This window comes from Octopus sinensis, linkage group LG14 (assembly GCF_006345805.1).
Source record: "Octopus sinensis linkage group LG14, ASM634580v1, whole genome shotgun sequence".
NCBI lineage: Eukaryota > Metazoa > Mollusca > Cephalopoda > Octopoda > Octopodidae > Octopus > Octopus sinensis.
This window is the reverse complement of record NC_043010.1, coordinates 66,371,911-66,397,222: the sequence shown is the minus strand read 5'-3', so window position 1 is coordinate 66,397,222 and position 25,312 is coordinate 66,371,911. Positions and strand designations below refer to the sequence as shown.

The window sequence follows — 25,312 nt, the reverse complement described above, 5'->3', positions numbered from 1 at the left end:
TTTAAATAAATTGTCTCAATTCTTTTTTTTAAAATGAAACTGACACACCTCTGCCCCCACCATGCCTTCAAGTGGGGGGGAAAGTGTCTTTATATATATATATATTATATATATATATATATATTATATATATATATATATATATTATATATATATATTATATATATATATATATTATATATATATATATATATATATATATATATATATATATATATATATTATATATATATATATATATTATATATATATATATATATATATAAAATCTTAAGACAACTTTTGAATATAGGTGGATGTAAGGGAGGTATTTATGAAAACTACTTGTGTACAAGCATGTGTATGTATACACACACACATATATATATATATATATATATATATATATATGCATGCATGCACACACACACGCAGTGGACATTTTAATAGACTGCTGCAAAAATTGGGGGGGAGAAAAAAAAAGAAGAATTTGCTAGAAACAACATCTTCTTCGCCATCCTACATCAAGTCCACAAGATGCTGCTGACATTCGCTATCCACGATATTCAAAATATCATGTCGGCACTATTATATACTCACGTTACCGTTAAACCGTTCTCTAGCCAAGCTTGGCCAACCTCGCTAAACCTAACTCAAACACAACAAAGTTCACGCACGAATTATTCCACCTCACAGATCCACAATACGATCACTGCCTTAGCACACGGCCGATGACATTGGAACACAGAGGAAGAGAGAGAGAGAGAGAGAGAGAGAGAGAGAGAGAGAGAGAAAGCACAGACAGGGAGAACGAGAGGGAGAAAATAAAAGAATTAAAAAAAGGTGCATGTGTGGGAGATAGAGAGAGAGAGAGAGAGAGAGAGAGTGGTCATGCATAGTGTGTTTCTTCCAGCATTTAAGACTAACGATTCTTTTTATCAATGTCATGTGAATAGAGGAGGAGGAGGATGTGCGGAGGAGGTTATTATTCTAAATGCAAAAACAATTAGGCAATGAGTGAGGAAGGAGACGGGTGGGGGGAGGGAAGGAGCAAGGGGGGGGGGACAATGCTGGTGGGTGAAATAGGTTTGCAATTAAGTGACTTGTGTCCCGAGAGTTTAAATAAACTTGAATGGTTAGATTCAAAAGAAATGAATAGCCACAAACAAATGCAATGCATGCAAGTCATGTACTTCAAAGTGTGTATATATATATATACACTGAGGCAATATAAAAATACGTGTATAAACCCAGAAATAGAGCCATTTTTAACTAAACATCACAAACCGGCAGCAATTTCCAATTATATATATATATATATTATATATATATATATTTGTATGTATATGTAAAAATTATTATTATTATTATTATTATTATGTATATTATGAAGAGGAGTTGGAAGGCAACTTCCTGGTGGAAAATTGCTACTGGAGATGATGTCTGATGTAGGCAAGAATTGAACAGACAGACAAGTCATAACACCTCTATTTCTATGCTGACATCATGACAACAGTCTCTCTATATACCCAAGAAGAGTAAGTTATATATATATATACACACACACACACACAGTATTGCAACTGCACAGTAATCAGGAGAAAAAAGAGAGACAAAGAAAAGATTAACATGTTCAAATCTATGTGTACACACACATACACGAAATTTTACCATCCATACAATTTTACCCTGAAAAAGAAACAACAAAAAAATATTATTCAACTAAAAATATTTCTAATAGGAAAACAAAAGAGAGGACAAGATGCCATTCAATAAATGAGAAGAAAAAAAAATCTTGGATCCCGAAAGCAATTCCTCTATCTTGTTACAAAATTATCAAACATGCTCCATAATAACACACAGGTCATTTTACAGGGTTCATATCCAGTTAAGTAAAAAAGGGAATCCACAACTTTTCAAACTGTATTAAGTATATCTGTATGCATACATAAATTGATGTATGTATGTAGGCTAACATGTTATATATATATATATATATATATATATATATTGCGCATGTACACACCCACACACAGTATATATATATATGAAGAAGCATGCTTTCATGTGGTTCCTATTATATGCAAGACACAAAAATACAATTTGGGGCAAAGAAAAGAAGAAGAGAGAAAAGAGTGCAGGTTTGTGTGTATTATATGTGGAAAACATATAAAGTAAAAATTAAATTAAAAAAAAAAAAAAAGATGAAGCCATACCAAAATAGAAGGAAAAAGAAAAAAATCAGATGAGAAAAAAAATTCATACCACTAAAGTCATTTTATACAATATTATAAAATGTTATATAATGTGTGTGTTTGTGTGTGTGTGCGTGTGTGTGTAGCATGTCAACAATTGTCTTCAGAGGCAACAGTAATCCTTCGAAGCTGTAGGAAACGTATATCAGAGGCAGGGAGCCATCTGAGATGTTATGCATACAAACTTCTGTATGCTCTAATCTGTGTGTAAATACAAGCACCAAGATTAAGTAGGGCTGAAAAAAATCATGCTTTGGCTCTACAGGTCATGGACACAGGTGTACAGGTGTGTGCATACACATACCTGTAAATACACAACACTCACACATATATTATGTATATGTGTGTGTATCTAAGTACTAGGGGTCAATAAGCTTGACTGAACTTTTGAAGTAGATGCCCCAGTGTAGCTACAGCCCAATAGCCAAAACCTATATATATATATATATGTATATATATATATATTACACACACCACACACACACAGAGGTATGGGGAAAATACAAGCACACACATATCAGACACACACATACACCAAATAGCCATTGTAAAGAGAAAAGATTCATCTGCCTATCTGTTTCTATTCCTTATTTTTTTTTTTTTTTTTGGAAGGGGACATTTTTTTAATTATTTTTATGAGATGGAAGATGAACACACACACACTCACAGACAGACAGACAGACTAAGAGACACGCATGAGGAGACTGTGTGGGGGAGGACAAGGAAAGAGGGACATCCGCTATCCTAAGCAAGACATGTATACTGAACTAAACCAAATATATTCAGGGTAATTAACTAGTAGTCTAACCCACAAAAAATAATCAATCAATCAAGATATATGCATTAATGATAGAATTTTTTTTTTTTGTAAAATTAGAAAGAAAACACACACACACACACATTTAAGCTAAAGGTCAAAGTTTATGAAATTTTGGACTTTTTCTTTTTTTTTTACAATATTTTTTCTTCTTCCATTTTTCCTTCAAATTTATCCTATCAAACTTCTAACAAGATACTTTTTTTTCTATTTTTCTTGGGATTATTTATATTTTTTTTTGTATTTTTTTTTATGTTGTTTAATTTTGTTTCTGTTTCTGTCTCCACTTATTTCAGTGATGAGCTTAAAATAATGAAAGAAATAGTTTAATAATAAAATAAAAAAAAAAAAAAGGAAAAAAAAATTACAGGTTCATCTCAATCCTGAACTTTTTTTTCACCCCACCTTTTATCATACTCTTTTAGCGATGATGTTTTTTTTAATATTTTCTTTACTATCATACACCAGTATTTTCTTTTTTTGGTAATATATATATATATATACATACAAACACATACATATATATATTTTATAGCAAGTATATAATAAATGGGGGTGGTGGTTTGTGTTGCTTACAAGGGTCCAGCTTAAATCCCTTAAGCACACGCATACTTAATCTTACAATGGACCACATAAAAAGGGGGGGAGAGAGAGAGAGAGAGAAAAAAAAAAGAAAAAAGTGGGGGGAGGGGGCAGGTGTATCCAGAGAACACTGGAAGTAGCTGACTATACTACTGCACCAACAATAGAAAGAAAGAAGAACAACAACAACAAAAACTAGCCGTTTCATTTAAGTTTTAACCGTATTGCATTACGTGGAATAGCAAAAGGTTGCGAAGCCACCTGAGTTGTTGGACTGGTCAGTTCGGGAACATCATACATGGACTGCAAGAGAGGAGAAAAAAAGAAAAGAAAGAAAGAACGAAAACTGTTACTGGCATCTTCTGGATGAGCATGGATAAATATTAAATATTTTTATAAAGAGATGGACATGGAAATGGATTAACGGAAAGAGTAGAGCAAACAGATTATCGAATGCTTTGCAGCCAATTAGCTATATGCTTCTGCTGTGAATGTGTGGTTGTATGGTTAAGAAATTTGCTTCCCAACCACATGGTTTCAGGTTCAGGTGGAAACTGAAAGAAGCCTATCCTCCATGTGTGTGTCTAATGTCGGCATTTCCATGTTTGCACGGATTGGATGGAGTTCTTGGAGACAGAGTTTTCTATGGCTGGAAGCCTTCCTGTTGCCAGCCCTCACCTCTTTCCAAGCAAGGTAACATCCCCACCCTGGCCAAACATGTTTTCACAAAAATTCAGAATTGAATAATATATTCATTTACAACAGTTATGCAAATGTCAAGACAAGGAGACACAAACATACACGCACACATATATGTATATGTGTGTGAGTGTGTCCATGCACATACACAATGGTTTACTTTCAGTTTCCAAATCCATGCACAAGGCTCTGGACAGCTCAGGCCTCTACATAAGAAGACACTTGCCCAAGGTGCCACACAGTAGGACTGGACTTGAAACAACAGTTGAGAAGCAAACTTCTTAACCACACAGCCATGCCTACACCCCTATATTAAAACTGATAAAAATGACTTATGTGCAAGCAGTTTTTCTAAGAGGAATCAACCTGTAAGCAGCAAATATTTGTATGGTATTTAATTCTGCTGAGCCATAAGTGGTGGAGGTAAAATATTGTCAGTAAAGAACAGAGGTGCTGGTTGAAAAGCAACCTATTTCTAATACTAAAAGCCTGCAACTGCCACCATTTACTATAACAATAGATTCATGGTTATCAAATCAAATTTTGAATGAATATTATATATTTCTTTATTGCCCACAAGGGGCTAAACATAGAGGGGACAAACAAGGACAGACAAAGGGATTAAGTCGATTATATTGACCCCAGTGTGTAACTGGTACTTTACTTATCAACCCCGAAAGGATGAAAGGCAAAGTCGACCTCGGCGGAATTTGAACTCAGAACGTAACAGTAGATGAAATACCGCTAAGCATTTCGCCCGGCGTGCTAACGTTTCTGCCAGCTTGCTGCCTCAAATTTTGAATGAGTATTATATGCTTTTTATTCAGCATGCAGGCATGAACTGGTTGAGTGTCACAGCATTTCATCCACTTCATTGTTTGATATACACAGCGAAAGACAACCAACTAGCTTTTAAGTTTTTGGTTTGTTTGTTGGGGGAAGGGGCTGCTTTCATGTAAAAGAAAATAAATTTGTGACCAATTCCCCACTTACTTCATCATTTTCTTTCAGCTGTTTTGGAGGTGAATCGTTAAGTAATGGAGACTGTGAACGCTTCTTTGGATTGCTGGGTGGAGAATTCAAATCAGGAGCACTCTGCAAGAGACAATACATATGACTGGTCAGCTAGAAAAAATTTTGAATCAAAGGCCTATGTGATCTCTTTTTAGACGTCCGTTCCAACCATTTATAACATTAAACTATATATACATTTATAATTATCTAATAAATACAACAGAATCTCATAGATATATATACAACAACTTTCTGTTACCTATATATATATATATATATATATATATATATATATGGACCTTAAGCAATGCATATGTAAAATTTGAATGAAATCGATTGGGTAATTCTCGAGTTTTAGGGATTCACACAGACAGACAAACCCAACCGATTTCATTCAAATTTTACATATGCATTACTTAAGGCCCATGGAGTGTCATGGGCCCAAAAAATTTTTCAACTTCTTGCCTAATGCAGAATTTTTCTGTTACTTCCTTCTGTAGAAATACACTTTTTGGTTCACAATGTATATTGTAAATTATGAATAATTTAGTAAGCTGACATTTGAAACAAATTAACACGAAGATTTAATGGGATGTTTTGATTTAGGTCGCTTGAAAACAAGAAGCTTATACAGGAGAACCAAGAGTCATTTTGGACAGGTTGGTATTAAAATAGTTAAATTTAACTAACTAAAAACTGTAGCAACAAACAGAACCTCATATATGATTAAAATATAACCATTTTTTGTCCCCAACCCATGCTAACATAGAAAGGGGTCATTAAATGTTGACAACAATTTTATAAGGAATAACAACAAACAGGCTCTCATTCATATGTATGTATATTGTTCTTTGTATCTTCTATCTGAATGTTTTGCGTTCTTGTCCCATTTTGTATTTTTATATATATATCATCATCGTTTAACGTCCGCTTTCCATGTTGGCATGGATTGGACGGTTTGACTGAGGGCTGGCAAGCCAGAAGGCTGCACCAGGCTCCAATCTGATCTGGCAAAATTTCTACAGCTGGATGCCCCTCCTAACACCAACCACTCCGAGAGTGTAATGGGTGCTTTTCGTGTGCCACCAGCACGAGGACCAGTCAGGTGGTACTGGCATCAACCATGCTTGAATGGTGCTTTTTACGTACCACCAGCACAGGACCAGTCTGCCAGCACTGGCATCAATCACACTCAAATGGTGCTTTTTATGGGCCACCAGCACTGGCATCAATCACACTCGAATGGTGCTTATTATGTGCCACCAGCACAGGACCAGTCTGCCAGCACTGGCACTGACCACACTCCAATGGTGCTTCTTAATTAAGTTATTATATATATATATATATATATATATATATATATATATATATATATATATATATATAATTAAAAGTAATCAGTTATAACAATCATATTCTCATTGAAATAATTAAAATGCAACTTATAGCTATAACAACAAACAGGTTGTCCTATATATCTAATTAAACATAACAAATCTAACAACAAACAGAATCTCCATCTGGCATAAACTAATTAGAAGCTATGCATGTTAATCCATGAATTATGAAATTAGTATGCAATTAAAACTGTGCTCGTCTTCAGCAAGAAATTTAACAGACAAAGGCAAGAACGATGATGATGATGAAAAAAAAACGTTACTTCTTTTTCTTTCATCTGTTTTGGAGGTGAATCATTAAGTAATGGTGACTGTGAACGCTTCCTGGGATTGTTGGGCGACGAATTCGTATCAGGAGCACTCTGCAAGAAACAACAGATATTACATGTAAAGCGACCCAAAGCAGCACGTTGTGCTCTTAACCAGTTCTGCTTATTTAAAAAGATTTTCAAAAGTAAAATAAAGTGTAAAATCATTTTAAATAAGTGAAACCAGTTAAGTTAATAAATACTTTTAAAAGACACCTGCTTTTTCAGATTCTTTTCCTTATATTTTTACTTTTGCAGTAACCCCCAACCCTACTTTGTTTATATATATATATATATATATATATATATATGTAAAAAAAATACAAACTGGGACAAGAACGCAAAACATTTAGAAGACGATACAAAAACAAGGACGGGACATTCGAAGCCTTCAATCTTCAGTCAAGAACCGGATCATCCTCGCAATTTCATATATATATATATATATATCAAGGTACAGTGTGGCTGTGTGGTTAAGAAATTTGCTTCTCAATCACAATTCTCTGAATTCAGTCCCACTTCATGGTACCTTAGGCAAGTGTCTTCCCCTATAGCTTTGAGCCAACCAAGGCCTTAAGACAGAAACTCAAAGAAGCCTGTCATGTGTGTGTGTCTGTGTGTTCGCTTAATAATTGTAATTTTGTGTCAGTGTCCCATAAGCTATACAATTCTTTTCCAATGTTCTGCAAAAACATGTTTGACCATGTTCATTTGGTAACAGGTAAGGATTGGCAACAGGAAGTGCCTCCAGCTGTAAAACAAAATCTGCCTCAACAACCTAGACCCGACCCAAGCAGGCATGGAAACGTGGATGTTAAAACTTACGCACTGAATAAGCCCTATCAACTAATAGATTCCCATTTTTAATATCAAATCGTAACAGCTCACTGTCTCTGCCCCAAGCCAATGAGGGAGCTTCTATGCACTGCTAGAAATAGCAAAACAGATCTCCCTCATATGCGTGGTTACCTGTCCAGGTGATAGTGTTACAAGACTAGAAACTGGAGGAGTTTATTGCAGTTAGCATACAACAGTAGTTCACAGCCATTTTTTATCTATTCTTTTACTTGTTTCAGTCAGTTGACTGCGGCCATGCTGGAGCACCGCCTTTAGTCGAGCAAATCGACCCCGGGACTTATTCTTTGTTAAGCCCAGTACTTATTCTATCGGTATCTTTTGCCGAACCGCTAAGTGACGTAAACACACCAGCATCGGTTGTCAAGCAATGCTAGGAGGACAAACACAGACATACAAACACACACACATATATATATACATATATATATATATATATATATATATATATATATATATATACACATATATACAACAGGCTTCTTTCAGTTTCCGTCTACCAAATCCACTCACAAAGCATTGGTAGGCCCGGGGCTATAGCAGAAGACACTTGCCCAAGATGCCACGCAGTGGGACTGAACCCGGAACCATGTGGTTGGTTAGCAAGCTACTTACCACACAGCCGCTACTGCGCCTATGGACCCTTTTGTTTATTATTTTATTCTGGTGAACCCCTATAGCCACTCAATGTTTACAAACTAATTTTACAGATACTTCTTTCAAAATTCTTATTTGGTGATTGTATGTCACAGCTTAAAATCCCAACCATAGCATGACCCCCACAATCAAATACATGAGCCCTTTAGATATCTCTTCCAAGTTTGTGCCTTCAATACAAAGATCTTGAAGACTGCTGAGAGATATAAAATATATTAAATAAAACATTACTTACTTCACTTTCTTTTATCTTTTTGGGGGTCAAATCATTATGAAGAGGTGATCTTGAGCGTTTTCGTGAACTGTTCGGTGAACAATTTGAATCAGGGACACTCTAGAAGAAGGAACACAGAACATGTAACAATGAAACATTTAGGATTTTTGAGGGATTTTCTGAAGTAAACAATACTGCCACCCAGTTCAATACAACTTCCTAAAAATCTTTGTGTTTTCTTTTTATTCTTAACTAAAACAGCAGCACCCCACCTTTCTCTCTCTCTCTCTCTCTCTCTCTCTCTCTCTTTGAGTCAATGTAGAGGAGTTACACTTGATGAAATCTCCAGGTGGTTCAAATGCCCAACTCTTGATAGCCAAGTGGCTAAAAAGCATCAGCAGAAGAGCATTCAGGAATCATGACCTGGATGCAGCACAGCCCACATACAGTGTAAGAAGTTAAGGGCCAAGACACTTGCCTGAGAGGGATTTCTTCTCTGAAGACCTTCTGATGTTCAGCTCTCGAGAGTTGTGCGTGTGTGTGTGTGTGCATACATTAATTCATACACATATTTCTTTCCCTTCTTTTGCTGGTTTCAGTCATAGGACACCCATTTAAAGACCTTTAGCTGATTATATCGGGCCCCAATACTTTGCCCAATACTAATTTATTGAATTTGAAAAGAGAAAGGCAAAGTCCACCTGGACATAAAACAAACTAATCAAATACCATCAGGTATTTTTGATTAATGTTCATCTAACTGTGCTGCCTTCTGATTATGCATGCACACACACACACACACACACAAAGAATATCTTTAACTTATCTTGATAATGTTCCATGGCCCTGCTGGGGCACCATCGTGAAAACTAGTCAAACAAATTGAACTTATTTTTTAAATATTGTACTTATTCTATTGGTCATTTTTGCCAAACCACCAAGTTATAAGGACGTAAACAAACCAACAGTGGTTGTCTAGCAATGGAGGAAGAATGAAAAACACAAATCAAAGACCAAAATCAAGGCTGTGACCCAGCACGGATGCAGTCTAATGACTGAAACAAGTAAAAGGAAAAAAGATAAGGGTCCTTCCTAGACTGTGAGGATTTGAAAAGATAATGACAATGTGTTTGAATGCTTACATTATATGCTATGTAGACATGGATGCTGCAAAATACAGCAACAACTAAGAGACCTCATACTTCAACACTTCAAGATCAAATCTGATATGGCATAATCAAACAGTCTTTATGTTTTTTTTATTTTTTATTTACTTACTTCATTTTCTTTCGTCTGTTTTGGAGGTGAATCATTAAGTACTGGTGACTGTGAACGCTTCATTGCATTGTTGGGTGAAGAATTCAAATCAGGAACATTCTGGAAGGAACAACAGACATCAATGGTCAACAGGGTGAATTTCTTTATTAAAAGACAATGAATCCAATGCTTGGTTTAATACTATTACCTGGTCCCTTAAGTGCTTTTTATTCAAGAGGGAAAAGGGGCAGTGTCCATGACCGTTTACATAGCCTCTGAGATTGACGGGATGGAGGAAAGAAGCTATCCTCAAACCAGAGGCCTGGCTGGAAGAAACTGGTGAATGACTAAGTCTATCAGGCAAGTAGAGCGCAGTGGAATTTAAAGTCAGAACACAAAGAGATGGAAAGAAATGCTGTAAGATGTCTGGTTTGATTTCCTTAGTTCTACCAATCTACCATCTTGGACTGATAGAACTACTTTTCATGTCACTCTCAAAGGGATAAAAGGCAAAGTTGAACTATCAGCACAAACAGTTATAATAAATGCCACAGAGCATCCTGTCCCACCCCCAACAACTCTACCAGTTCAATGCCATTAATAGGAGACATCAAAAACCTTGGGATTCAGATATTTTATTGAGTAAAATAGGATTTTTTTTTTTAATTCAACCTTTTTTTTTTATACCAACTCCATGAAATTGCTGCCCCTAATTCTCTCATAAGTGGAGGTGCATGGCTTAATGGTCAGAATCGTGATCAGAAAATTTATCATCATCATCATCAGTGTTTAATGTCCACATTCCATGCTAGCATGGGTTGGACAGTTTGACTGAGGACTGGCAAGCCATTCAACCCATGGAAAGCGGACGTCAAATGACGGATGATGGTAATGAATCTTCTAATCATAATTCTAACCACTAAGCCAAGCACCTCCACTTATGAGAGAATTAGGGGCAGCAATCTCAAGGAGTTGGTAGAAAAAAAAAATACAAAACTGTGGTTTCAGTTTCTGGACCAGGTGATGTATTGAGTTCTTGAGCAAAACACTTCCTTTCACATTGCCCCAGTCCACTCAGCCGGTAAAAATGAGTAATCCCGCAATAGACTGGCATCTCGTCCCAGGGAGGAATATAAACACCAGAGAAGCCAGGAAACCAGCCTGATGTTCCTTACGGAGTAATGTGGATTGACCAATTCTATCATACAAAACAGTATGTTTTAAAGTTTTCATGATTATATTACAACCTTCCATCAGGATTTTTATGTAACAACTTTTTGTAGTGTTCAAAACCTAATAATAATTACTGAGCTATCTACTTTATTGAATTTCTTCAAATTCTTGATTCTTTTTGAAATTAACCGAAACACTGGTAGCAGAATTCCCTTCAAATCATCATTTCACATCCACTATCCTATGCTTGCATTGGTCGGATGGAATTCACAGAGACGGCAGGTGTTCTATGGCTGGATGCCCTTCCTGTCACCAACTCTCACCTGTTCCCAAGCAAAGGAACAGAGCTTTAATTTCATTCATCCATCCATTATCATCAAACGTCCATTTTCCAAGCTGGCATGACAGGAGATGACCACCTGAAGTGTTGTTCAGGCCTCACTGTCTATTTTGACATGGTTTCTATGGCTGGATGCCCTTCCTAGTACCAACCACTTTACAGTGTGTACTGGGTGCTTTTTACATAGCACCAGCACTTACGAGCCCACAAAATTAGGGATGCTCAGCTAGAGAGGGATGCAGGGGACACGCCTGTATGCAAGGGCAACCATACTTAGCTTGGTGGTAAGCACAGCAAACCACCAAGGTTCTCAGGCCCATGTCACCACATCTGAATAATTAAAAACTGCAACCTTCCTAAATGTGTGTAGCCTTGAACCAATGGAAGAAATATATTTCAAATTCTTATTAATTTATAAAAAGACATCCAATTTATTAGGTAACCTTTGCATGGCTACTTGGTGCTGGAAACAGCAGTCAAATCATCCTGAAATGAAAGGACATGTAATTTCTTAGGCACAGGTGTAGCTGTGTGGTAAGAAGCTTGCTTCCCAACCACATAGTTCTGGGTTCAGTCCAACTGCATGGCACCTTGGGTAAGTGTCTTCTACTTAAAGCCTCAAGCTGACCAAAGCATTGTGAGTGGATCTGGTAGGCAGAAACTGAAAGAAGCCCATTGTATTTGTGTATGTGTGTGTGTGTGTATATATATCTGTTCCTCCCATCACCACTTGACAACCAGTGTTGGTGTGTTTACAACCCTGTAACTTAGTGGTTCAGCAAAAGAGACTAATAGGCTTAAAAAATAAGTCCTGGGGTCAAGTTGTTCAACTAAGACCTTCCAAGGAAGTGCTCCAGCATAGCCACAATAAAAGAGTAATGTAGTCTTGTATATACCAAACTAGAAGGGCAGTGACAGCTGAAATGTCATTGATGCTTGACCAGGACTGACTGTTGAATAGAAGACCTCCCACCCCTTTAAATAATTCCTTTCAAGTTTGCACCTTCTAAACCTATTGTTCTCAGAGAATACTGAGAAATATTAAAGATATTAAATAAAACATTACTTACTTCACTTTCTTTTATCTTTTTAGGGGTCAAATCATTATGTAGAGGTGACCTTGAGCGTTTTCGTGAACTGTTCGGTGAACAATTTGAATCAGGAATACTCTGCAAGAAGGAACACATCACATGTAGCAGTGAAACATGTAGCAGTGAAACACATGTTGCAGTGAAACACTTTGGTTTCTTCAGCTAACAGAAAGGTCTCTCCGCCCCATTCACTCAGTGAGTAGAACACTTCCGAGACAGTGTTTTGAAAGTGTGTCCATTAACTTCCATGGTATTATTCCTTCATTTCTTAGCTCTCCACCATCTAATAATACACTAAACCTCTCTACTCAATCACAAAGTAAACCCTACCCTTTAACCATGGTGTTTGACTTCAAAAATAAATTTGTGAATTTTTGCTAATCTAAATGAATAAATAAAAAGTCCCAGAAATTCAAGAGGTTGATGGCAGAACCAGTTGAGTATCAGATGAAATACCTAGTGGTGTTTGGTTACATCCCTTTACATTCTGCATTTGAATCCTACCCAGATCAACTTTCCATCATCCTGAGATAAGTACAGTAGTCAATATGTGTTTCTTTATTACCCACAAGGGGCTAAACATAGAGGGGACAAACAAGGACAGACGAAACGGATTAAGTCGATTACATCGACCCCAGTGCGTAACTGGTACTTAATTTATCGACCCCGAAAGGATGAAAGGCAAAGTCGACCTCGGCAGAATTTGAACTCAGAACATAGCGACGGGCGAAATACCACGAAGCACTCCGCCCGGCGTGCTAACGTCTCTGCCAGCTCGTCCCGCCTTATTGACTGTAGTCAATATGGCCACAAAGAAAACAAAAGAAATTCCAAAGCAGGTTCCAAATTTGAAATCTCGTTATTTCCCTTTTGTTCCAATGTTATTTGTAATCAATATTATAAACTTTACATTTTTGAAATTGGAATTCATAAAATTCAGCTACTTCAACCATTTCAAAATGAATTAACCCTTTAGTGTTCGCATTATTCTGCCAAAATTAATCCTTTTTTATCCACATTGCTTTGAACTAATCATGCATTATCTTGTAGCTATGAGATTATGATGAGGTAGCTGTTAATTTTTAAGACGATATTGTAGGGTTGTTGTAAGAGACCAGATGTGGCCAGTTTGGACATAAAACAGGCAGAATACTTCTGGCCGGATATGGCTGGTTTAAATGCTAAAGGGTTAAAAATTCCATGGGAAGTGGGGAAGAAAAGAAAAAAAAAAACCACTACTACTACAATAGCCTCTCTTCCTCACAGTTAGTTGTTTGCTAACTCCTTGCAAGTTATTTGTTAACCTCACTTGTCGTGGTGGCACGAGAAAAAACACCCAGTACACACTGTGAACTGGTTGACATTAGAAAGAGGAATCAAGCTGAAGAAACCATGCCAACTTGACACATCATCCCTGCAGCTCAACAGATCCTGTCAAACCATCCAGCCTACACCAACATACAAAATGAATGAATGGATGGATGATGGTGGTGGTGGTGAAGAAGAGGAGGAGAGGAGGAAGAAGAAGAAGAGAGAAAGAGGAGGAGAAAGAAAGAAGAGGAAGGAGAAGAGGAGGAAAGAGGAAGAAGAGGAGGAGGAAGAAGAAGAAGAGGGGGAGGAAGAAGAAGAGGAAGGAGAAGAGGAGGAGGAAAGAGGAAGAAGAAAGAAGAGGAGGAGAAGAAGAGGAGAAGAAGAGGAAGAAAGAAGAGGAAGGAGAAGAGGAGGAGGAAGAGGAAGAAGAAGAAAGAAGAGGAGGAGGAGAAGGAGAAGAGGAGGAGGAGGAGAAGAGGAGGAAGGAGAAGAGGAGGAAGGAGAAGAGGAGGAAGAAGGAGAAGAAGAAGATAATGAAGAAGATGATGATGATGATGACTGAAGTCTGACAGGTTCATCTCCTCTCTTTGTTCATTACGTGTCTTTTCTCTCAGACTTCCTAAACTAACTCTTCTGCCAATTCTCCCCCTCTCAGAACTTTTCACTCTCGGGAATTCCCTTCTTTCCTAAATGTCAAAGTCGCAGCTGCACAGCCTGAACCTTGGCTGCACCAATTTCACCCATCTCATAGGGTCAGTGAAGATCCTGGACACAATTCCTTCTTCCTGAGTAAAAACCAAATTTTAAAAAAAACAAAAAGGACAATGAGGGAGAGAATACAGAATATTCTTTGAGCATGTTTTTTTTTTTTTTTTTTTTTTTTGGTTTCGAACTTTGCCGAGGCAAAGAGAAAAGGAAATAGAATACAAAAAAAAAATTTTTTTTAAATCAAGCAAGCAGAACAAAAGAGAGAAACAAGTGATAATTGAATTTACATCTTCATCTTCTCCTGTAGTTTTGGAGGTTGAATCATTATGTTGAGGAGATCGTATGCGTTTTCGTGAACTGTTTAGGGAACAATTCAAATCAGGAGTACTCTGAAAGAAAGTGTGTATTAGATGTAATCGCAGAAACAATCTAATTGCCCACCCTCTTGATTAACCGAAATAACCGTCACCACACCCATAAAATTATCAACCATCGCACAAACAATAACTCTGAGCACCTTTTTCAAACTCCACCCATCTAACACCCGTGGACATATTTACAAAGTCAGAAAACAGCACAGCTCCCATGACTTCAGGAAACATTTTTTCACACTGAGAGTCGCTGAAGCATGGAACAAACTGCCAGCATCAGTTGTTAGTTGTCGGAGCACTGCATCCTTCAAAACTTCCATGCTTCCTGAGATTCGCCAACACTACACTTGATTTTCTCCCTCCATACACACACAAGCATGTATCTGACTCATACATTGTTCGCTTTCCAGACATTTCTACATTACTGCATGTACTTTATATGCACTTTCTGACAAGTTGTGGTGCACCTGAGCACTGTATACAATAATTTCATTATATTATATATTATTCCGTTCAAAGAAAACATCTTCTCAAAATCTTCACAAAATCTTACTTTTTTTTTTTTTTTTCACTACAAGAAATAATGCTGCTTCTTGGTCCTAAATGTCTCTCAACTGATCAACTTTGACCCCAATTATGACAATATGGTTGCTCATTCTGTTAACCAGTTGCAAGGCCAAATCCAGCCCAATCTTTCTACATGTTTTACGTTCAAATTGACCCAATCAGGCCTCTTACACCTACCCTACTATGTCATTCTAAAAAATAAACAATCACATCATTAATATCTCAATGCTAAAAGATAATATGTGATTAATTCAAAACAATTTGAATTAAATAAGTATTACAACTGACAGAATGATATGAATGCTAAAGGGTCAAAAAGGACTGACGGCCTTTGAACCGGGGCTGTGGAGTCGAAATAAAAGACTTCTACACCTCTACTATTGGCACCTCCCAACTTCGAATTCTCTTTATGCAATTAAAGAGATTGTGGTCTACATACCTCATAAAGCATAAGCATACACCCGTGCTTTGAGTAGGCTTGTATGTTATTACTGGTTTACATTAAAGAATAAAGGTAGTCGGAGTCGGTATAGGTTTACTATACTCCAGATACCTCTTAACTGTTTCCGACTCTAATGCCACAGCCCTGCTTTGAACCAATATCATTTGTCATGGTCAGTGATGTAGAGTCCTTCAACAACATCAACACTGACTCGATATTTTTTTTAACTCTTCAAGCCGCTTTCACAAGAAGTCTCTACTATGCTGTTTGACTTGCTAAAACTAGCAGCTTAACCTCCATCCTACCATCCTAACCTTTTAACCACTTAAATAAATTTCATGGTCATTCCCATAATGATGTAATTATCTGTCAAAGATAATTGGTTGTCTTATATGAGTTATACTATCTCATAATAAACAATGATGACTAAAACAAACTAAGAAAGAACTAAGGCTATTCTTAAAAAGACAAGGTGGTCATAGCTAGATTGACCATGATCACAGGACTGCTGAACCAGGGCTGGTCGTGGAGTCAAGCCATTTCCTGAGTACAGTCATCTTGAAGAGACCATGTTTGGATCACAAGTTCATATCAAGATCCAAATTATCATATAGTGTGCCTTACCAAAATAAAGAATCTTTGCTGGGACAATGCCAAACTGCCAAGAGAGACCCATATAGTGAGATATTAGAGAAATCAATTAACTCTTTAGCATTTAAACTGGCCATATCTGGCCAAAAGTATTCTGCCTGCTTTATGTTCAAAATGGCCAGATCTGGTCTCTCACACCAACCCTACAATATCGTTTTAAAAATTAACAGCTACCTCATCAAAATCTCAAAGCTACAAGATAATGCCTGATTAATTCAAAACAATGTGGATGAAGAAGCATTAATTGTGGCAGAATAATGCAAACACTAAAGGGTTAAACAAACTGTAATAAATTATCATTAGATGATCCCCCCCCCCTCGCCTTTAAATCCATCTAACAAATCCCAAGACTGCTAAGTTAAAAATAACGATCCACTGCCAAACATAGCGCATTCCTGTGAGGTTTTCTAACGGGAAGCTTGCCACCAGATACAACACACTCATACAATACACACTCAGCCTGATGTTCAATAAAGGCTTTACAGAGGAAGAGAGTTATTTTTAATTTGGTCTCATTTCCAAAATTTTTCATAATCATTCTATAAAAAAAACCATTTATGAGAGTTGAATCTTTCCCTTCTGATTACTTGCAGTCTTGAGGAAGGGACATTGCCAATGACCTCCTCAGAGATCTTGAGCTTAATGCTGTTAGTTATAATGGTATGTTAAACCTGTTGCAGGTCAAAACCTGCAGGAAAGAGACATGAGTAAGGAGAAGATTCCAGAGGATTTATGCTCTGATGAGGAAGGTGTGGATATTGTAGTTAGCCCAGGGCCAAGGGGAGGTAATGAGATGAGAAAAGAGACATCAAATCAGTCAGAAGTACCTAAGTGTAGGAGGTACAAGATCAGCCTCCTACGAGGAACAGAGGCTATTATTATAGTACTGATAGAAAAGACATTGAGAGAAGACAGCATGCCAGTGGGTCAAAGACTGGAATGCATCTGCGAGTGATTTAATGTCAATCAGTAGAGTTGCCTAACTTCGGATGTAGCAACACCCTCCCAGATGAAGAAGCAATCTTCTACAATGGGACTCACTTGAGCTTTAAGGATATCAGCAGTGGTTTGGGGAACTTAACCACAGATTAACAAATAGATGGAATTAAACCAGTTCTTCAACACAGATTAGAACATTTAAAATATTCCACTATAGCATGTACTAAAATCTATAAATATATTTGTAGAACAGAGAAATTTATGGTAAAAGACACATTTTATATTCTGCATTTCTTTGTGAATAGATGATTGCTTATTGATTTCCAACAGGACAATTATTGATTCCCTATACTGATTAGAGTAATAAAGGGAGGTGTGCGCACATGGGTGGAATAAATATCAAAGTGTGTTTCTGTTGAGATGTACGGGTTTCTCACCTTCCCCATTTATATATATATATATATACTGGAGTAAACATAAATGTGAAACAAGGTGGAAAAAAGAGTACTCAAATACCAATGGTAGAGTAATATGCTTTATTTAAAGCAGCAGAAAATTCAACAAAACGAACGGAAACGCGAAACTCAGAGTAACAGGTTTTGTTGAATTTTCTGCTGCTTTAAATAAAGTATATATATATAGTTAAAAGATATATTTATAGAAGCACACACACACACGTGTATCCATGTATGTGTGCATGCTTCTGTAAATCCACATACAAGTACACACACACATTTTCATAGACATCTAATGCGTACCCATACAGACATGTATACATACATGTATGCATGTACGTAGATAGAAACACAAATTTGTGCACATATACATGATGGACTTTTGCATGGTTTCCATAGACAAAATTCCACTCTCACAGTATTGGTCAACCAAAAGCTATGACAGAAGACATTTGGTCAAGGTGCTGTGCAGTGGGTTTGAATCAGGAACCACAAGCTTACACAGTAAGCTTCTTAACCACACAGCCATGCCTACACTCACGCTATGGAGACAGGAATACTCTGACTTCAAGTAGAAACCAGATTTATAAACGCAAGATGCTCCACAACAGAGAAGTCCTCAGCAAAAACTCACAAAACTTATGAAAATTTACTCACCTGACTGTCTTTAGCCTCAGATTCCGAAGTTTCGTTCTCAACAGCATTTGAGTCATCACTAGCTCCAGATATTGAATTGCACTGGTCAGAAAGTTTGTTGGTCTCTTTTATGGCGCCAGCACCATTTGGTAGAGAGCAAGCACCACTACTGTTGGCTAGATTCGAAGCTGTTGAACAGTCCAAGTCAACCATGTCCTGGCTCGAATCCTCCAAACTGTCAATCGAAGTGTTTTGGCGTGTCACTTCCGTTTCCGTCCGACAGTTGGAAAGACCACCATTGACGGCAGTTTTAGTTGGTGTGGTGGTACTACTTGTTGAAGAAGTATTTAAACTAGTGTTTCCTTGGCATTTCCCTTCCTGTAAAAATCAAGATAAAGACATTTTTTTTTTCTTCTTAAAATGCATGAAAAGACTAATATTATCATTTAAGTGGCTCACTATAGAAAGACTGAAAAAAAGTCTTTTGGGTCTATTTTAAGCAATATTGATGTCCATATTTAGAATATAAAAATAAAAGTAAAAATATTCTTTTCTACTCTAGGCACAAGGCCCAAAATTTTAGGGAAGGGGGCCAGTCGATTAGATTGACCCCAGTATGCAACTTAATTTATCAACCCTGAAAGGATGAAAGGCAAAGTCGACCTCGGCGGAATTTGAACTCAGAACGTAAAGACAGAAGAAAAAGTGTTAAGCATTTCGCCTGGCATGCTAATATTTCTACCAGCTTGCCACCTTATAAAAGTAGAAATATTGAGAAATGCATAAATACGTCTTATATTAATAATGTGCCTCAAAACTAATTCATTTTTAAATAATAGCTTTAACATACAAAGAGTTAAAAACTCCTTGGATAGAGAGAAGGCAGAAAGCATCTTTCTGCCATTCTTTTTCTTCTCCCCATCCAAGGGCTAAACAACAAAAGCATTTGCTTGCTTGTTAAGAAAATGTTGCCCTGATACTTTCTTCTGATACTGAGATTTCTTAATAGACTTCAGTGATCTTTAACCCTTTTGTCACCGTATTTATTTTGAGATGTTCTGTGTTTCTTTCAATTATTTTAAATATAACAAAGAATTTAGTAAAATAAGTTCACTATCATTCAGCTGGTGTTAGGAACATAAATTGTGACTAAGGTTTGGTGGAAAATTTTAATTCAAAACTTAGGTAAACATGACATTTGTACTACAGACCCAGGAGCAGTTTCAGCCGGGTTGGTATTGAAAGGGTTAAACATGATTGAGATGTCTTTCCTTATCATAGCTATTCACTTAACAAAAGCTCTCAAGCAGACCTATAAGCAAAGTCTTTTAGCAATGACCAAAATATCAGTTGCATCTCCCATCCCATAGAACTATATTACACAATGTGTCCTTCCTTTTGTAAGATTGTATGGTCTGATTTTAGAGCAATTTGGCTGCTATTTCAAGCATGACCTTTTGGGGGTTTTTTTTTTCTTTTTAACCCTTTAGCATTCTGATTACTCTGTCAAACCATCATCATCATTTAACGTACTTGCTGGCATAGGTTGGACAGTTTGACTGGGGACTGGCAAGCCAAGAGGCTGCACCAGGCTCCAGTCTGATCTGGCAGTGTTTCTACAGCTGGATGCCCTTCCTAACACCAACCATTCGGTGAGTGTAGTGGGTTCCTTTTGCATGCCACCAGCATGGGAGCCGGTCAGGCAGCTCGAATGGTGCTTTGTACATGCTACTGGCACAGGGGCCATTCGGGGTGGGGAGCATTGACCACGTTCAGATGGTTCTTTTTACGTGCCACTGGCACGGGGAGCCAGTCAGGCAGCACTGGCAACAACCCATGCATGCATGGTGCTTATTGCGTGCCACCAACACCATGACAATATTATTTTAATAAATTATTAAGTTTCAAATTTAACTGAATCAAAGCCAATGTATTTCAACAGGGTAACTAAAGAGTTTGGTTTATCCTGCATGCTAGCATGGAGAACGGACGTTAAATGATGATGTATGTGTGTTTCTTTTTAAAGAAAAAAACCAGTTTTACAATATAGTATCCAAGTAACTTTATACTTACACTAGAAGTTTTCCTTCGGTCTTTATTTAATTTTCCCCTGTTTAACACATCTTTTGGTAAGTATTGGTCTAGCTGTTTCCTGGAAAGCACAACAATATAGAATATAAGCAAATACATGTGATAACCCAGCTAAAGCATGCATCACCAGACCACTGACATGATCCAGTATAACATTTTTAAATACATCACAACATCGATATTACATAAGAAAACATCTCACAAACAGGTTTATCTTTCCAAGAATTTATAAAGAAGTTTTAAAATTATATCTACAATGAAACCACAAGCACACACTCATGTTCACAAGCTTTGCAGTTTTTACCTAATATTGCCTAGTTTATGTTTTTATCAAAGGTAGGATGTAGTGATTTTCTTTACTACTTCAGGGAGTAACAACCTTGCCTGACAAGAGTCCCGGGCTCAACTGGCTCCGGCTGACAGTACCCGGTATGGGCCCCTATCCAGGGTTACGGAAAGGAAACAACCTTCAAGAAATCCGGAATGGAGTCCCATAGGTGGTTTAGTGTTCGACTCGACACTCTTCCAGAAGCTCCTGCAGCCATGCTGGTGCCAAACGTAATGCTCTGCACTCCGTTGGACTACGTCAGCAAAGTCGAGAGAGGAATCCTGATGAATGGGCTACCCAGGATTTTCTTACATCTAGCCCAGGCCTGCGCAAAACTGGAGAGGACATGAGATGTAAAAACCAGGCTGGATTAGTTTATGCGCAACTCCATTGTCTCCTGAGACGAAAGGATGCCAACAACAATGTTTTTACATCTATCTCCTCCCTCTCAAGGTTTATCTATAAAGAATTGCAGCTTTAAACAGTCTACAGCAATCTAGACGCCAACTAGAAAATATATTGTCTGGTCTTCAGGCCACTTTCTAGTACAACCTGCTAACATACCATAATTTCGGTAATTGTTTTAGATGCCTGTGCAGTCATGAGTAGACATAGGCACCTTCTTGACCCTCTGACCCTTTTCACCTACTGCAATGGTTCTCAATAAGAGTCCACATAAGATTTTGTTGTTAAAATTTATGTGGAATAAATTGGTTATACTTCTATAATACACAAAATATTTCAATGATTTTTTAAATACAATTCCAAATATTTAATTATAATCATAATAGGGCTTTCTTTAAACATTGAATGTTTATCGGGGTCCAGTAGAGTAAAACAGGAACCAAAAAGGTCCATAGGCAAAAAAAAAACCCACTGTGCTAGTGGCACATCCAGGAATGAAACCTAGAGGGTGTGAGAGTGAGCTGCACCAGTACCCAGCTGGTATTCATTGTCAGTTGACTGGAGTAGCACGAAATGAAATGACTTACACAAGGACAAGATGTGGCAACTGGTGCATGAATTGAACTCATGACATTATGGTCTGGAGTCAACCACCCTAGCTACAAGGCCACATGTCTTCAGTGTCCAGTAAGAACCTGAAAACTAATATGCAAGAACGTTTCCAGTTCTTAGGGTCAACCTTGTGTGTAATAATTTTTTTTAGAAATGAACGATTACTTACCTCTTTACGTGCTTTATATCAATTGTCATATCCTCTTTGTACAGTTTTATTTGGACAGCCTGTTTGTAAACTGAAAACAACAACACCCCCTGTCAGTCAAGTCAACAGAATCGCAAAATAATTGAAATTACACAAAAGAAAAATCAAACAGTTAATCCTAAAACACAGACTCACAGTTCCTTGGTCCTCGTTTCCAATTTTTCATGGGAACATGACCATGGGGAAACATTGCCTGGTTTGGAAACAGGTGAAAATTTGCAACAACAAGGACATCTAGATGTAGAAAATCTGCTCCAACGAATTCCATCTGATGCATGCAAGCATGGAAAATGGATGTTTAATAGACAGACAGATTCAATGCAGTTCTCATCCTCAACCAGTTTTGCAGTATGCTGTATGGAGGTAAACATGGACAGCCTTTCCATGTCTGGTAGCAGGTAGCAAAATCTTTCTATGGACTGTTTCACCAGCAAACTTGAAGGAAGGGGTGGGTACCTTTTTTTTTTAAATAAGAAGAGGTTGTTGCTTGTTCATAGCTCAACAATCTTTTATTAATCCAGGCTCAAGACTGGCTGGTATCCACATTTAGATAACAATAAATGGAAATTGCTGGTTCTCAGAAAAGGAACCAGGGTTTGGGTGAGGGTATTTCTTTTATTAACACTGGAAGAATGAAAAGCCAAATTAACCTCCACAGGATTTGAACACAGAAGACAAACAGCCAGAATGAATACTGCAAGGCACTTTGCTCTGTGCATTAGTCCTGCTAATTGATCAACAACAGAGATCAGTAGCTGCTTTTTCAATACACTTAGCTTTATTCCCAACAGGACACAAAAAGGTCGTGCTATAGGTCCTGATCATTAATTAACCAAGAGTCTTTGCTGTACAACAAACACGTAGCAGCCAATATGCAGTAAAACTATCTATTATCATTACCAACAGAGAGAGCAGTTAGCTTTTTCTATCATCTTCACTCACACACACATATATATATATGAGAGAAAGAGAGAAATATGTTGTACCATTTTGCATTAGTTTAGATTATAATACCATCATCATCATCATCGTTTAGCGTCCGTTTTCCATGCCAGCATGGGTTGGATGGTTCTACTGGGGTCTGTGAAGCCAGAAGGCTTCATCAGGCCCAGTCAAATCTGGCAGTGTTTCTACGGCTGGATGCCCTTCCTAACGCCAACCACTCCGAGAGTGTAGTGGGTGCTTTTTACGTGCCACCCGCACAGGTGCCAGACAGAGCTGGCAAACGGCCACGAACGGATGGTGCTTTTTATGTGCCACCGGCACGAGGGCCAGGCGAGGCTGGCAACGGACACGAAATGGGGCGGTGCTGGCAACGGTAGATATACACACATATATCTATGTGTGTATATCTATATATATATATATATATATATATCCATGTACGTATAGATATATATATATATATATATATAAGCTCAACCAGCCACTGTGATACTGGCAATATCATTTGCAGTACCTATAATCACTTGGCTGGCTGGCAGAACTTAAACATGAAGCAAATGAGAAAATTAGAATCGACTTACCAATATCTATGAAACCTTGAATATCATGAGTCAGGTCTACATTTATGGTTTCAAACTTATTAAAATCCAACCCAATGAACCACTGGCACATATATTTATCCTCACTGAAAACAAGGCAGAGAAAAAGAAAACATTTTCAAAAAAGAGAAGGAAAAATATGCTTTAACCATCACCTGGTAACAATAAGATATTCTATTTCCAAACCTTAAGTACCAAATATTTTACTTCAGCAACAATTATCTTGGCCCCTTATCACAATCACTTTTCTTTTTATTAGAAATTAGAGTGAGACTAGCAGAAAAATCTATGTGCAAAGATAAATTGAAGGCAAACAAAGCAGTAGATCTATATATGTGTGTGTGTGTGTGTGTGTGTGTATGTGTATATATATCCTCGTCACCATCATTTAACGTCCGTTTTCCATGCTAGCATGGGTTGGACAGTTTGACTGGGGTCTGGGAAGCCAGGAGGCTGCGCCAGGCTCCAGTCTGATCTGGCAGCTGGATGCCCTTACTAACACCAACCACTCTGTGAGTGTAGTGGGTGCTTTTTACGTTCCACAGGCACAGGGGAGGCTGGCAACGGCCACGATCAGCTGGTGCTTTTTATGTGCTACCGGCACAGAAGCCAGCCAAGGCGGCGCTGGCATCAGCCACGTTCGGATGGTGCTTTTCACTTGCCACCGTCAGGGTATCACAACAACAATTTCCATCTGATTTTTATTTTGATGTACTTGACTCAATAGGTCTTCTAGGTAGACTACAATTGATACATACATATACAGATTTAATTATGATAGAATTGTCCAATCTAAAACATATATTAATACATTCGGAATATAAAGAGATAGAAATATAAAAATATAAGAATGCTAAAAATATACATGGGAGCATTCCTTGGAAGTGAACCGTAAGATTCACATGTACTCTTTGAATGTACTCTAGAAACGATTGTCAGAATATTCTATTTCCTTTAAACATGGTACTAAAAACTCTTTTTAAACATCTGTTACTCCCTTCATTCCATAATTTATTTTGGATTTTTTTTCATATTTCATTATTTTTATCTATACTCTATTATGTTTATATATGTATATATTTATTTGTCCATGCATACTTTTAGCATTCATACATTTTTATATTTCTATATCTTTATATTCTGAATGTATTAATATGTGTTTTAGATTGGACAACTATCATAATTAAATCCATATATGTATGTATCAATCGTAGTCTGCCTGATTTGAACCTCTTCTCTCTATCTCTTATACTTGTCTGGTGTCTCGGGTCTGACTCAAGCACCTTTATGCTTTCTATATTTTTCAAAAGAAAATTATAATTACTTACACACACACACACACACACACACACAAGTGCTACTTGAACCACAAGTGGTGAGTCAAGAGAGCTTGGCAGTCGCTGGTT

The 25,312-nt window shown here is 37.4% G+C and overlaps 1 protein-coding gene across 7 annotated transcripts in view; it reads right to left on the bottom strand.

Annotated features, from left to right (window-relative positions):
* Positions 1–3,177: 3,177 nt before the first annotated feature.
* Positions 3,178–25,312, bottom strand: part of LOC115218970 (poly(A) polymerase beta) — a 64,680-nt gene continuing 42,545 nt past the window's right edge. The window contains exons 15-25 of one of the 7 annotated variants that reach the window (XM_029789004.2): positions 23,889–23,992; positions 22,324–22,393; positions 20,792–20,870; positions 18,740–19,096; positions 14,945–15,046; positions 12,618–12,716; positions 10,056–10,154; positions 8,799–8,897; positions 7,007–7,105; positions 5,326–5,427; positions 3,178–3,936 (exon numbers count right to left, since the gene is read on the bottom strand). In XM_029789004.2, coding sequence (XP_029644864.1) covers positions 3,838–3,936; positions 5,326–5,427; positions 7,007–7,105; positions 8,799–8,897; positions 10,056–10,154; positions 12,618–12,716; positions 14,945–15,046; positions 18,740–19,096; positions 20,792–20,870; positions 22,324–22,393; positions 23,889–23,992 — 1,309 coding nt within the window. In that variant the 3' untranslated portion in view covers positions 3,178–3,837. The remainder of the gene's footprint in view (positions 3,937–5,325; positions 5,428–7,006; positions 7,106–8,798; positions 8,898–10,055; positions 10,155–12,617; positions 12,717–14,944; positions 15,047–18,739; positions 19,097–20,791; positions 20,871–22,323; positions 22,394–23,888; positions 23,993–25,312) is intronic. The other 6 variants (XM_036509153.1, XM_029789005.2, XM_036509154.1 and 3 more) reach the window with 6 other exon arrangements.